The sequence below is a fragment of the Ursus americanus genome, chromosome 16 (genome assembly GCF_024610735.1).
Source record: "Ursus americanus isolate L20-20 chromosome 16, mUrsAme1.1.p, whole genome shotgun sequence".
NCBI lineage: Eukaryota > Metazoa > Chordata > Mammalia > Carnivora > Ursidae > Ursus > Ursus americanus.
Window position 1 is genome coordinate 4,757,358 of NC_142142.1, and position 14,137 is coordinate 4,771,494.

The 14,137-nt window shown below is 39.5% G+C and overlaps 1 protein-coding gene across 5 annotated transcripts; it reads right to left on the minus strand.

Annotated features, from left to right (window-relative positions):
- Window positions 1-1,255: 1,255 nt before the first annotated feature.
- LOC123782667 (tripartite motif-containing protein 5-like) lies at window positions 1,256-11,690 on the minus strand. 5 transcript variants are annotated; one of them, XR_006777019.2, is made up of 7 exons: window positions 11,246-11,686; window positions 10,274-10,369; window positions 9,411-9,641; window positions 4,620-4,642; window positions 4,063-4,286; window positions 3,312-3,412; window positions 1,257-1,822 (listed from the first exon to the last, which is right to left on the minus strand). XR_006777019.2 is itself a non-coding variant. In XM_045782935.2 (6 exons), the coding sequence occupies exons 1-6, from the start codon at window positions 11,669-11,671 to the stop codon at window positions 1,809-1,811; spliced, it is 891 nt and encodes a 296-aa protein (XP_045638891.2). In that variant the 5' UTR covers window positions 11,672-11,686; the 3' UTR covers window positions 1,263-1,808. The 5 variants fall into 5 exon arrangements, 2 of the variants coding, with proteins under 2 accessions (XP_045638891.2, XP_045638888.2); XR_006777018.2 differs by having other exon boundaries at window positions 1,256-1,822; window positions 3,312-4,286; XM_045782935.2 differs by lacking the exon at window positions 4,063-4,286 and having other exon boundaries at window positions 1,263-1,822.
- Between the last annotated feature and the right edge of the window lie 2,447 nt (window positions 11,691-14,137).

Consider the following 14,137-nt stretch of genomic DNA (forward strand, 5'->3'; position numbering starts at 1 on the left):
TTATCTTTATGTTTTAAATATGTTGACAATTTTGGAAATTCTTCTCTAGGGTAAAAGTTTTCCTTTGGTTTTGCATCCTTGGCTGGGCTTTGCTTCCAGGTGGCAGACAGGGCCCAGGCAGAAGCATGAGTATTCAGAAACCTGTTGGTTTTTCCAGAGGACTGGGCACGGGGCTCAAGAGAGACGAGTGAAGAGAGGAGAGATTGCAGAACTGGGCAGGGGCCCCGTCATCAAGCCTCCTTTACGCGGGTAAAGGGAGCACTGGGAATTTCTCCATAGGGTCCCAGACACTGTATGTTTACAAGTACAAGAACCAAATGGATCAGCTTTCCTAGATGCCTCTGGCTTTAAGATCATGAAGTCTCCTCATTTCCCTTTCCCTCCTGAAGCAGGGCAGACAGAGCTGTTATCTGCTGTCCCTGACTATGGAAGTGACCCAGATGCTGGGTTATCAAAAGGAGCGTGCCTCATATACTTTGGACACCTATAATTTCATGATTTTGCACACTTCCATTATTATGATCCTATCACGTTTTTTGCTACTTCTAGAAGACATTTTTATATTCCTCAAATTATTCACTGTAGCAACGGGGTAACAGGAAGGCAGAGGTCAAAAGGAAAATTTAGAAGATCAATTTCCTCCAGTTTCCCTGGATGAATGCTGAGATATAGGTGTGTGTGTGTGTGTGCGTGTGCGTACGTGTGCGCACAGACACATGTGCACACATGCATGCACACACACACAGATTCTAGAAATATTCACCTTGGAATCCTTTGTGTCATCAGAGGTCATCCAAAGATGAGGCAGATGGGGTTCTGGGGACAAACAGGCATGAGAGCAGATACTGTTTAATCTGACAGCCCACTTTTTTCCTCCTAGCTCAACACAGCTAAAGAAGAGTTGGGAATAATAATGCTAAAAGACACCGGGATCCCACCAAGCCCCAAATGAACATCCATTGCAGAGATAACTCCCCTCCAATCTCACTGAAGGAGGAGAGCAGGATTTTCTTCTTCCTTCCTGAGATCTTTCAAGTCACTGCAAAAGGAAAGTTGATCAGGCAAGCAAAACACGTACCTTCACCATTGTTAAGAAATCCCATGATTGTACCTCTCTTACTGTATCACTGTGAATAATAACTTTTTAAAGTTGGGAAAATAGCCCAAACCGAAATTCAATATCAATGAAATAGAATAACTGCAGAAAAATGAAATTACAAAAAGACTAGGCAGCTATACAAAAACATTTATTAGCTAAAATTAAAAGAAAATCATAATTCTTTAATCAAGTTATTTTATTTCTTAACACAAAACAAGGGTACTAATGTTGAAAGTAAGCTAATATGTAGTCTTAAAATCATTTATTTTAGTCAGAATGAGAGGCAGCCAAAAACAAATAGACACCTATTAGATCCCTTCTTACCTGCTAGAAAACATCCTGTTGGTTAATTTTCACAATTCTACATCAGGTACATTTCTTTTTGTTGTTTCTTTTTTCTATTTATTATTTATTTATTTATTTATTTATTTATTTATTTATTTATTTATTTTACAAATAAGAAAACTGAATCCCATAGAATTTCATGAGACACTGAGACAGCTTACATTTTTTAGGAGCAAGTATTTATTCACAATTAAGACACTCAGGGGCGCATGAGTGGCTCAGTTGGTTAAGCATCTGCCTTCAGCTCAGGTCATGATCTCAGGGTCCTGGGATCGAGCCCCATGTCGGGCTCCCTGCTCAGTGGGGAGTCTGGTTCTCTCTCTCCCTCGCCCATCCTCCTGCTCTTTCTCGCACATGCTCTCGCTCAAAGAAATAAATCTTTAAAAAAAAATAAAAAATAAATCAAAGCACTTAATGTTTATACTTAATGACATTTATTTTATCACAGTGATCCTAAGTACAGTGCAGTTTTTACACCAAGATGATTTGAAGAAAATAAACACAGCATTTAAATACATTATTCAAGGTTACACTGCATTGTGTGGAGAGACAGGACAAGAACCCAGACACTCTGGACACAAAACTATCACTCTTAATTATTATATTTTCTCCTGAATGAAGGGTGTGCAAATGGAGAGAAGGAAGACAGCAAAAAAAAGATGGTGAGAATGGTGCAGATAAGCTCGGGGGGTGCATCAGCTGCACCCAAAGCAAGAGGCACTACAAAGAAATGAGTAGGCTTGTAAGAAGGTTCAAGAACGTGGTGAGCACAGAGTATGGGATCATTACATTTCATAGGGTTGAAATATGGAAAAACTGCCTGAGAAAAGGAACATGAAGAGAATTTATAGATGAGAAACCCATGGTTTGTGACATGGAAAAATGAAACAGGGCCAGCCTCATGGTCTAGGAAAACTCCAACACAGTGCGGAGGGACAGGTAGGGCCAAGATTAATATGAAGGGGTCGGAGAAGGACGACTCCTTAAAAACATTATATTCAACTTGATGTGGCACCTTTTAATGCAGTAGTCATATTTGGTTGAAACCTAGGTAAACATGTTGATTTCAATCATGTATAACATGAAATTTCATATTGGGTTCTGGGCATTTTCCATCATATACCTCCAGGATCTACCTCCCAGTAATTTTTCTCCAGTCCAATAACCAGGGAGCCCAGGACACCGTAATTGCTATCATATGTATTATTTGGTGTCCAACAGCACACACATCTCATTTGTCTTCGATCTGTAGAAATAGGCAGCATAGGCTGTATTTTGGAGATGTTTTGGAGTCATCTGAGCTGCAGAAAAATTGGGGCTGGGTGAGAGATATGACATGGCTTTATTTATGACACTGTGAGAGGGATCTTAGGAATAAATGGGAACTGGGAAAAATTCTGTTCTGTTCTTGGGGAGATGCAGAACACTGCAGAAGCAGAGTATGTATGTATGTGTTGGAAGGGAAAGATGGGTGTTGGAACATAAGACATACCAGGAACGAAAAAATGAAAGGTGATGAGAACAGGTGGCTTGATAATACTGATTTCTCTTCACCTCAGGAGCACTATATGCGTCAACTCTCAAATAATAAAAAATTATAATCAACACAAGCGAAGGAGGCAACCCTGAAATCTCTTTCCCCTGAAGATTAGGGGAAGGATTGGGGACTATGGCAAGGTAGTGAACTGGTGAAGGAGAGTGTGCTCCAGGCACCTGGCCATTCCCCACTAAATATGACCATATCATCAGCATGTGATGTCCTTTGTCTTCTCTCTCCATACCTAGAAATTGTGCCCTTTTCCCCATTACAAGTGCCCCTGCCATTACAAGACTCCCACAGCCACCCACTTGCTCTCGTACTCCTCACCTCTAAAAGTTTGTGTTATCACTTTCAGATCAGGAATTCGGGACACTCTCTTTTGTTCCTTGAGAAAAGTTTTTGGTTTCTTCAGATTCAAGTTCTTACTCCTAAGGATGACAAAAATTAAACCCCACACTTCTGAATTTTTGTCCTTCCAAAATGACTGACTTCCTATTCACCCCATTGAAGAGCTTGAACCCTCCTCCCCAGAGACCCTGAGAAAGAGGAGAGCAGACTCTTGACCTTGGAACCGGAAGAAATGTGTTCATGTCCACCTTCCCAGTTACCCTCTGTGTGACCTTGGGAAAGTCTTGACCTCTCAGAGGCAGTTTCTTCCTTCCAAAAGTAAACCATGAACCTCTCCCTTTCTATCTCCTAGAAATTATATGAAATAATGGGTATAACAAAACAAAACTTCGGTATCTTAAAAAAAACTTAATGTGTGGAAAAGTCACTGCATGGATGTGGGTTCCCAGGGCAGATGATCAGAAAGTGAGGCTGCTGAACCTGGCTCCCGGATGTTTGGAACATATCGGGTGTGGGAATACTGTCTGGGGAGGACCAAGATCTTTAAACTCCGCTCCCCAGTAGGGAAGCCCTCAGAATAACATCTGAGCTTTCAGGTTCTCTAGGAAAATTTGCAAACACTCAGAATAGAAGACACGAACACCAAACTAATGATAGCCTTAATTTCATGTGTTAGGAAAAAGCTTGATGCTGTCACGTAGGTGTGCAAATTTAGACACAAGAATGCTACCTTTCCGTTCTGGCTTCTAAAATATGTGACCGAGATGGATCACTAGTGTGTACTAGGGCCAAAATACTCCACGAGATTCAAGATTTGTTTTTGAAATCTATACAGAGCCATATAGAAGGTCTCTTCTATTCCCAGGGCAGAAGTTTAAATATAAGGGAACTGTCTCCAATTCCAGGTGCTTGGCAGGTAAAGAAGACACGAACTTCCCATGATAAGCCAGGCACCTATGAAATATAAGTACCTGGGTTAGATACAGGCATGCAAGGTGAATAGAATTTATGAAGTCACAGGGGTCTGCCCCCCTTATACCCAGTACTGCTACTAACCCAAACTGTGTGACTTCCCACCACCCACATTCCCTCCCATAGAACCTGGTCCATTCTCAATAGTTACAGAACACCCAAACCACGATTTGTGAACAGAAATTTAGCATCTAACTACACCCAAATTTTCCTGCCCTGAGAGATGTTTTATTCTAATTGATCACCACAGAACTCTAATGACTTTAAACCTCTTTTCATTGCACAGAAGGACCATCTCTGGTCCCCCACACATACCTTTCCATGATGTGATTCACATCCTAGGGAGAAAAGGGAAGACATGAGTCAAGAGGAATAGAACCTCCCTACTTAACAAAGCTCCATCACATCCCCACCAACCCCGTAGTAGGAGTAAAGATGGTCCCAATGTGAGAGCAAATAAGTAAAAATAAGACCCAGGGTAATCATTCCAGAAGACTCATGTGAGGTTGTCAGATGTCCTAAAAGGTAGAAACAGCTTTGAGCCTTGTAGCATTATAGCATGAAGTTTCTAGTTCTGGAAATGAGACATACTTACGAGGAAAACAAAAGTTCCATAATTTTTTCCTAAACGCATGAGATGGTTTGAATAAGGCAATGATTCTTTCAATTATTAAATAGAAACATAAAGGGATACACTATTATTTGTCAAACAGCAGGACAGGTTCTGGAGAATCAAAGATGAGTAAATAATCATAATATCTCTCAAAAAGTTTACATGGCTTTGCAGAGGAGTCAAGCAAATATATTAAGATAGGTGTTCTCCTCGTTTTACACGCTATCTACAGTTGATCTCGCACACTCTCTTAAATTCAACACACACATATGTGAACCTGACTTCCAACTCTTTTTTTTTACTCAGCTTTGTCTCTTAGATGCACATTAACATATTCAGTAGTAAAGAAGCCACAGGAACTAGTAGGTTAGGACGTCTAATATGTAACTTACCATTCATGAACCAAACCGTCTCCTCTCTTATGCTCCACTGTTCACAATGTTATGAATATCCACTCAGTCACGGTCCTAAAACCACAATTTTTACCTGCACTTCAGGCTCTACTGAGCAATTTAATCTACATTCTTGTTTTTGTTTTTATTTTTTTAAGTTTTTATTTAAAATTCTGGTTAGTTAACATACAGAGTAATATTAGCTCAGTTTAGGCCACATTCTTAACAGTGTTTAGTCATCTGATTTTCTCTATCATCTTAGGTATTGTTTTGGTTGTTTGAACAAATATCTACCAATATATTTGGTTTCCTTTACCTCAGCCTAACTTCTTTGATGTCACCGAAAACTAAGCCAACAGGTGGATCAATAAGGGCAGGGGGAAAAAAAGGCTTTGCTCTCTGTATTAGGGCTTTCATGTTGTATATGACAAAAAACAAAATGAGATTAGGTAGAGGAAAGGATGTGGGGGGCAGTTATAACTTTAATCAAAGCTGAATTTTGAAGTTCAAACCCTATTATCAGGATCTGGTCTGTGTCCTCCAAATTCTGTTTATTCCCTCTATATTGACTTTACTCTCAGTTCATGAAAGAAACATGAATCTCCTGATATAAACCCCAGAAGAAAAGAAAACTTCTCTTCCCAGTTAAAAAAACAATAACAACAACAACAACAACAACAACAACAACAACAAACAACCAGAAAGCAAAAACCAAGAAACTCTTATGCCTGCATGTCCTTGCTCTGCATTGCATCAGGTGCCCATATTAAAGCATCCCTGTTTTGGAGCTGGAAGGAAATGAAGCAATGTTGGAGGCAAGTTTCTATATCTTACTGGAATTAACTTAATATTAATCTGAAGTAAACCATGATAGGGTAAGATGCATACTGTAATCACTAGAACAACCACTGGGGGAAAGCAAACTAAAAAACAAAAAACAACAAAAAACCCCACAGAAGTAGTAAAACTTCATATTTTATACTAGAAATATTTGTTTAACTCAAACAAAGCTAGTTAAGGAGAAAGGACAATGAAAACTACAAGCAACATATGGGGAAAAAAACAGCAATATGATAAATGTAAATACAGCTATATCAACAGTAGCACTAAATGTTGCTGTCTTAACACCCCCATTAAAAGGTTATAATTGTTGGACTGGATAAAAAGCAAGATTCAACTATTGTTATATACAAGAGACATATTTTGGATCCAAAGACACAAATATGGCAAAAGTAAAAAGATAGAAAAATATATACCATCCAAGCAACAATCATAAAATAGCTCATGTCTATATTAATGTTACACAAAATAGACTTTAAGACAATAAATATTATGAGATAATGAGAGGGAAATTTCAGAATGATAAAAGGTTCAGTACATCAAGAAGGGCTATAACAATTACAAATGTAAATGTACCCAACAGCAGAGCTTCAAAATACACAAAGAAAGATTGAAAGGATTAAAAAGAAAAATAGACAATTCAGTAGTTGTAGATTTTGATAGCTCACCCTAAATAATTGATAGAATAGCCTGTATGGAAACCATCAAAGATACAGAAGACATAGATGATACTATTAACCAACTTGACCTAACAGACATCTATAGATTATTTTATCTAATAAATGCAGAATACACATTCTTCTCAAATTCACATAGAAAAATTTTCTGGACATACAATATTTTAGTCCATAAAACAAGTATCAATACAATTCAATAGTGAAATAATAAAATATGTGTTTTCTGATTACAAAGAAATTATATTTGAAATCCACACCAGAAGAAAAAGTAAGAAATCAAGTATTGTTGAATTAAACTGCACACTTTCTAGGTATTTACCCAAAGAATACAAAGATACAATTCAAAGGGATACATGCACCCCAATATTTCCAGCAGCATTATCTATAATGGGCAAATTATGGAAACGGCACAAGTGTCCATTAACTGATGACTGATATTATATATATATACACACACACACACACACACACACATGTGTATCTATTATAATATATAATAAATTATGTATGTCTTTATATATATAAAGATGTGGCATATATATGTGTGTGAGGTATAGATAGATAGATAGATAGGGATCTATACACCATGGACTATTACTCAGCCATAAAAAAGAATGAAATCTTGACATTTGCAACAACATGGATAGAGGTAGAGACTATTATGCTAAGTGAGATAAGTCAGTCAGAGAAAGACAAATACCATAGGATTTCACTCATATGTAGAAAATTTAAGAAACACAACAAATGAGCAAAGGGAAAAGAGAGAGAGAGAGAGAGAGAGAGAGACAAACCAAGAAACAGACACTTAACTATAGAGAACAAACTGATGGTTACCAAGGGGAGGTGGGTGGGGGAATGGGTTAAATAGATGATGGAGATTAAGGAGCGTACTTGCTGTGATGAGCACAGGGTGTTGTATGGAAGTGTTGAATCACCATATTGTACACCTGACACCGATATTACAGTGTATGTTAATACAATAAACAGATAGATGTTGATAGATGATAGATAGATGATAGATAGATAGATAGATGATAGATAGATAGATAGATAGATAGATAGATAGATAGATAGCACACTTTCAAATATCCCAAGGGTTAACAAAAAAATTCACAAAGGAAATTAGAAAATAAGTAGAACTGAATGAAAATAACAACTAAACAATCAAAATATATGGAATGGTATGTTGGCTACTGGAACATAAATAAATAAATAAATAAATAAATAAATAAATAAATAAATAAATAAATAATATATGGAATATACCTAAATCATTGCATTTATATCATTAAATTCTATACCAGAAATGATGGTCTCAAATAAGTAATCAAAATTTTCACTTTAAGACACTAGAAAAGGAATGGCAAACTAAACCCAATACACACACACACTCATGTTCATGCATGTATATACACACACACTCGTGTTCATGTGTGTACACACTCATGTTCACGTGTGCATACATACGTGTGTTCATGTGTGTACACACACACACTCGTGTTCGTGCATGCATATACACATACACACACAAAGGAAACAATAAAGACGAGACCAGACACAAATGACATAGAAATGTTAAAACAGGCAGGCTGTCTGGGTGGCTTAGTTGGTTAAGCGGCAGCCTTCAGCTCAGGTGGTGATCTCAGGGTTCTGGGATCAAGTCCCTGTTGGTCTCCCTGCTCAGTGGGGCGTCTGTTTCTCCCTCTCCCTCTGCCCCTCACCCCCACTCATGCTCTCTCTCCCTCTCAAATAAATAAAATCTTTAAGGAAATAAAAAAAAGAAAGGTTAAAAAAGTCAATGAAATAATGAAGTTTGTTCTTGAAGAAAATCAATAAAATTGACCAAAGACAACTAAACTGTCCAAGAAAAAAAGAGAAAAAACACACCACCAAAATCAGAAATAAAAAAGGGGACATTACTGTGTGTGCTGCGGAAACCAGAGAGATTATAAGGGATTATTATGACTACCTTTATATCTACAAATCAGGCAACTTTAGAGTGGACAAATCCCTACAAAGACATTTATCATCAAAATCTGACTTAAGAATGGTAAGTAAACCTAATACATATTTTTAAATATTATTTTTAGCCATTTGAAAAAGAAAAGCCCAGAATGGGATGGCTTCACTGGTGAATTCTATTGAATATTTAAAGAATAAATAATACTAGTCCTTCACAATTTGTTTTTTGTTTATTTGTTTTTCAGGAAACAGAAAAAGAGGGAGAAAAATCTTTATTCTATGAGGGAAAAGAAGTCTTAGAATGTGACCAGGCTGAATCATGAAGAGGTACCCAAGAAGTCCTTAGCACGGGATCGCTGATCACAGAGGCTCTAGACTATCCCTGGGTACACTGCAAATCCTGCTACTTCAGATTTCTGCACTGTGCTTGATAAATAAATATGAGATTGTCCCTTGTTACTTATTCCTATAACCTCTGACACAGATACAGGAAAGGGGATATTGCAAGGCCAAAGGAATCTTCGTGTCACCACCAGAAAGAGCAAAGCAACATGGGACAGAAGGAAACTCTGTCTTAATTTTTCTCAAATCTCAGATGCTGGGGCTTCTTCCTGAGTCTTACCTGCAGCATGTCTATTGCCGACCCCTGCAGCCGATGCTCCAGTTCTGAGACCAGGTCTCTCACCAGCTGGCTTTGCTGGACAAGTTCATCCTCTGTCACAGCCAGGGTGTTGAGAACAGCTTTCTCCTCACTCTCCACCTTTTGCACCATCCTCAGCTCCTCACACTCCAGGATAGTCTTCAGTCTTTTAAACTGTGCCTGGACATGCCTTTTCTCATTTTGCATTTGATCCTTCAGGAATGAGAAAGAGAGAGAGGTACTCTGTCTATCAGGCAAAGACTGGGAGCCAGAAAGAGAACTATTGTTTTTGGAAAGTTCTCACTGGGAAATGAGAGAGAAGCAAAGGAGCCATTCTTGGGGAAGATGATTTTTCCTATTATTTTTTCTTCATCACATTCCAAAATAATGGCCTCAAGTTTGCATTATTGAGGCCAACCCTGAGCCCAAATAGGATCCTTGGGTGTGGCTCTGCTTTCACACAGCTGTCCAGGACAACCTTGCTTTACTCCTGACCCCCTTCCCCGCACCCGTGGCTGAAAGTTGAACAATGCAGACAGAACCATGAGTCATTGCTGTCTTCCCCCAGGAGGGTCAAAGATGCACGATCACAAGAGGAATGTAACCCAGAATTCACTAACCATCCTCGATGTGAATACCTCCCTCTAAGCATCTGTGTTCATTTATAACATGTCCACTTTTCAGCCTCCACCTTTATCAGGGAAAGGATAAAGAAGAGGACTAACTAAATGACTTTTGGACATATCAACTATCAGGGAACAAAAAGGAGGAGAGCTCCTTGTGACTAACACTCAAGGTCCTGTCGGTATTTTTTTCTAACTCCTTTTGGAAGTATCTCCTCCTACCTTCCAGGAAGTTCTCTCCTCTCTGAGGGTAGCTTCCAACATCTCCACTTCCTGCTGCTCCTCCCTCAGCTTCTGCAGAGCTGTCTGGAGCTTCTCCTATGAGAGAGGAGTCACAACAGAGTCAAGCTGTCAGATTTCTCAGCATTGGCATAGAGGATAAATGGAGAAAATATCAGGGCAATCTCCAAAGAGACTAGAGTTTACAGAATTGGGGAGAACAGCAATTAGAATCTATGACTTGAAACTTGACATGGTGGACATGTTCTTTAAGACCCAGGTGATGAGCACTGGGTGTTATATGCAACTAATGAATCATTGAACACTACACCAACACTAATGATGTACTGTATGTTGGCTAACTAAAAGTATTAATAAAATAATATCTTTTCAGCATCTACAGAAATAATCACTTTTTTATATATAAATATATCAATTATATTAACAAAATTGCATTCTATTCAGAAAATTCTATTAAGAGATTGCCCAGTATTTAACTATACTTGCGTTTTAAAAAATAAACCAAAAATTAAAAAGAAAAAGAAGACCCAGGTGATAGATGCCACCATCCCTTCATCAAAAAGAGGACTGATTCTCTTTGTAATATTAGAACAAACCAAACTCTGCAGCAAGAAAAGAACTTACATCTCCATCTATCCTCCTGTTCAGTGGGGTGATGACGGCCTCTCTTGGGCACTAAATCTCCACCCGTCTAGCACAAGGTACAAAAGTATCCACTTGTGACTAAATCTGTACTGTAGGTTTATCTTTTTGTAATTTAATGGAATGCACAAAATTTCCCTCAGGCAATTTTTTTTTTTTTAATTCTTCAGGCCTTGGAAGGTGAGAATAGGAAGAAAAGACATCACGGGCCTCAGGTCTACAATCACAAGGTAACTAAAGTTGAATGCAAAGCGAAGATTTCTCATTAAGTTCTATTTTCTGCCCTGTATTCCCTCCATCCTGGTCTCTCGCCTGGTACTCCTGGACAGCCTCCTCCATGGGGACCGTTTCATGACCACGATGCTCCTGAGACCGCTCACAAACCCAGCAAATGACCTTCCCATCCTTCTTACAGAAGAGCAAGAGCTTCTCTTCATGGCGCTCACAGAGATTTCTCTTCTGCCCCGCCTCAGAGGTCACCTTGACCTCTCGGAACCTCTCCACTATGTTGGCCACATGCCGGTTAGGCCGCAGTTCCCCAGAGCAGTAAGCGATTTGGCACACAGGGCAACTGCTCTTCTTCCCTCCTTGGCTTGTCATGTACTCCTTGTTCTCTGCAGCGATGCAGGCTTTGCAGAAGCTGTGGCCACAGTCCAGGCTCAGTGGTTCCTTCAGGAGGTCCAGGCAGATGGGGCAGGTCACCTCCTCCTCTATGTTTGTCAGGAGTTTAGAAGCCATAGCAGCTGCTCCCTTGCTCCTGTCTGTCCTTATCTCAGTGGCTCCTCTTGCTCACAGATCCCTGCATGATTGGGAAGGTTAAAACGGGGCAGAGTTGGAAAGGTAAGAAAGGTTTTAGAAGCACAAAGGGTAAGGACACACCCGGGCCCCTGGGATGACCTCTGAGAGAGTCACTGTGGGTGCACACCCTGGGAGATTGCATACAAAAATGAGACTGTGTGTCCTGGCAGGGTTAGTGAAGAGAGCAGACGGCCATTTCTCTGCTTTCAGCCAGAGGTCTGGGTGCAGCCATTTTTGCTCTGACCCTCTGAAGAGGTGCAGAAAGCTGGCAGAGAACAAAGGCTCAAAAAACTGGTTTCCAATGAGCCCATTCGCCACCCCCCCCAACAGGAGGCAGGGCAACTCCACCCAAGCACGGTCACCTGAGAAACAGCACTGCAGGCCCCTCCCCCAGAAGACAGGTTGGAAGAACAAGAGGAGGACAACCCTATGGTCCCCATAAGACTGTAAAATCCCAGGGGCGCCTGGGTGGCTCAGTCGTTAAGCGTCTGCCTTTGGCTCAGGGCGTGATCCCGGCGTTCTGGGATCGAGCCCCACATCAGGCTCCTCTGCTGGGAAGCCTGCTTCTTCCTCTCCCACTCCCCCTGCTTGTGTTCCCTCTCTCGCTGCCTCTCGCTCTCTGTCAAATAAATAAATAAAATCTTTAAAAAAAAAAAAAAAAAAGACTGTAAAATCCCAAAACCAGGGGAAATAGTCCGTTGAGTCCCAGGCATTGCCTCACAGCTTGTTTATTTCTCAGACACAACTCTCTTTTTCTTGTTATTCTTTTTGTTATGCTTCTTCTCTGTTTTTTCCTTTTACCTTTTTCTCATTTCAACTAGATGTTTAATATACCAACTTACATTTCATAGTAGCTTTTTAACTTGTACTGTTTCACACCTATATTTTTTATATATATATGCTTCATTGTAGTCCTTTTTTCCCTATTCAATATTACTTTTTTTATATATACAAGTTTTGCTTTCCCCATAATTTTGGGAAGTAGAGTCCTCTAACAAACATACCAAAATACATCCAGGAACAACTGAAACACACTACTTTGTCCACACCCCACTTTTCTTTTTAATTTTTAATTTTTTTAATTTTTTAATTTTATCAATTTTATTCTTGTGTTTCATTTTGGCTTTGTTTTTTTGGTGGTGGCTTCCACATGCTCTTGATTTTCCTAGGGCGCATCTTGCTTGGGTCATGGTTGATATTTTGGACTCTGTACATTCTGTCAACCATCCCTCAACAGAATGACTAGGAGGAGGAAATCCCAACAAAGAAAGAAACAGAGACAATGTCCTCTGCCACACAACTAATGGATATGGATACAAGCAAGATGTCAGACATAGACTTCAGGGTAGCAATATGATAGTGAAACTTGCAAATATTAGAGCCAAGGAAGATATCCTGAGAGCAGCTGGGGGAAGAAATTTCGTACGTGTGAAAGGAGGAATGTCAGAATAATGTCATACCTGTCCACAGAGACCTGGCAAGCCAGAAAGGGCTAGCAAGACATATTCAGGGTACTAAATGAGAAGAATATGCAGCCAAGAATACATTATCCAGGAAGGCCGTCATTCAGAATGGACAGAGAGACAAAGATCTTCCAGGACCAGCAGAAAATAAAAGAATATGTGACCACCAAGCCAACCTTACAAGAAATATTAAGGGGGGTTCTATAAAAGAAGAAAGACTCCAAGAGTAATATAGGCCAGAAATTTACAGAGACAATCTATAGAAACAAGGACTTCACAGGCAACATGATGGCACTGAACTCATATCTTTCAATAATCACTCTCAATGTGAACAGCATAAATGCTCCCATGAAATGGCACAGGGTTTCAGACTGGATAAAAAGACAGGACCCATCCATATGTGGTCTACAAGAGATTCATTTTGAACCTAAAGACATCTCCAGATTGAAAGTGAGGGGATGGAGAACAATTTATCATGCCAATGGACCTCAAAAGAAAGCAGCAGTAGCAATTCTCATGTCAGACAAATTAGATTTTAAACCAAAGGCTGTAGTAAGAGATGTAGAGGGACACTATCAATCATACTTAAAGGGTTTATCCAACAAGAAAATATAACAATTGTAAATATCTATGCCCCCAACATGGGAGCAGCCAACTACATAAACCAACTATTAGTAAAGAATCATATTGATAATAATACTTTAATAGTAGGAGACCTCAACACTCCATTCTCAGCAATCGACAGATCATCTAAGCAGATCAACTAAGAAACGAGCTTTGAATGACACATTGGACCAGATAGACTTTGTAGATATTTACAGAACATTCCACCCAAAACAACAGAATACTCATTCTTCTCGAGTGCACACGGAAGTTTCTCCAGAATAGTACACTTACTGGGTCACACATCAGGTCTCAAACTGATACCAAAAGATTGAGATTA

What these genes read in the sequence shown, in the direction of transcription:
- LOC123782667 (XM_045782932.2), bottom strand. Translation starts at nt 11,671, where the DNA reads ATGGCTTCTAAACTCCTGACAAACATAGAGGAGGAGGTGACCTGCCCC. An exon ending in AGGAGAGAACTTCCTGGAAG is followed by an intron (nt 9,642 to 10,273) that starts GTAGGAGGAGAT and finishes TCATTCCTGAAG; the next exon opens with GATCAAATGCAAAATGAGAA. An exon ending in GTGAATCACATCATGGAAAG is followed by an intron (nt 3,413 to 4,619) that starts GTATGTGTGGGG and finishes TGTCATCCTTAG; the next exon opens with GAGTAAGAACTTGAATCTGA.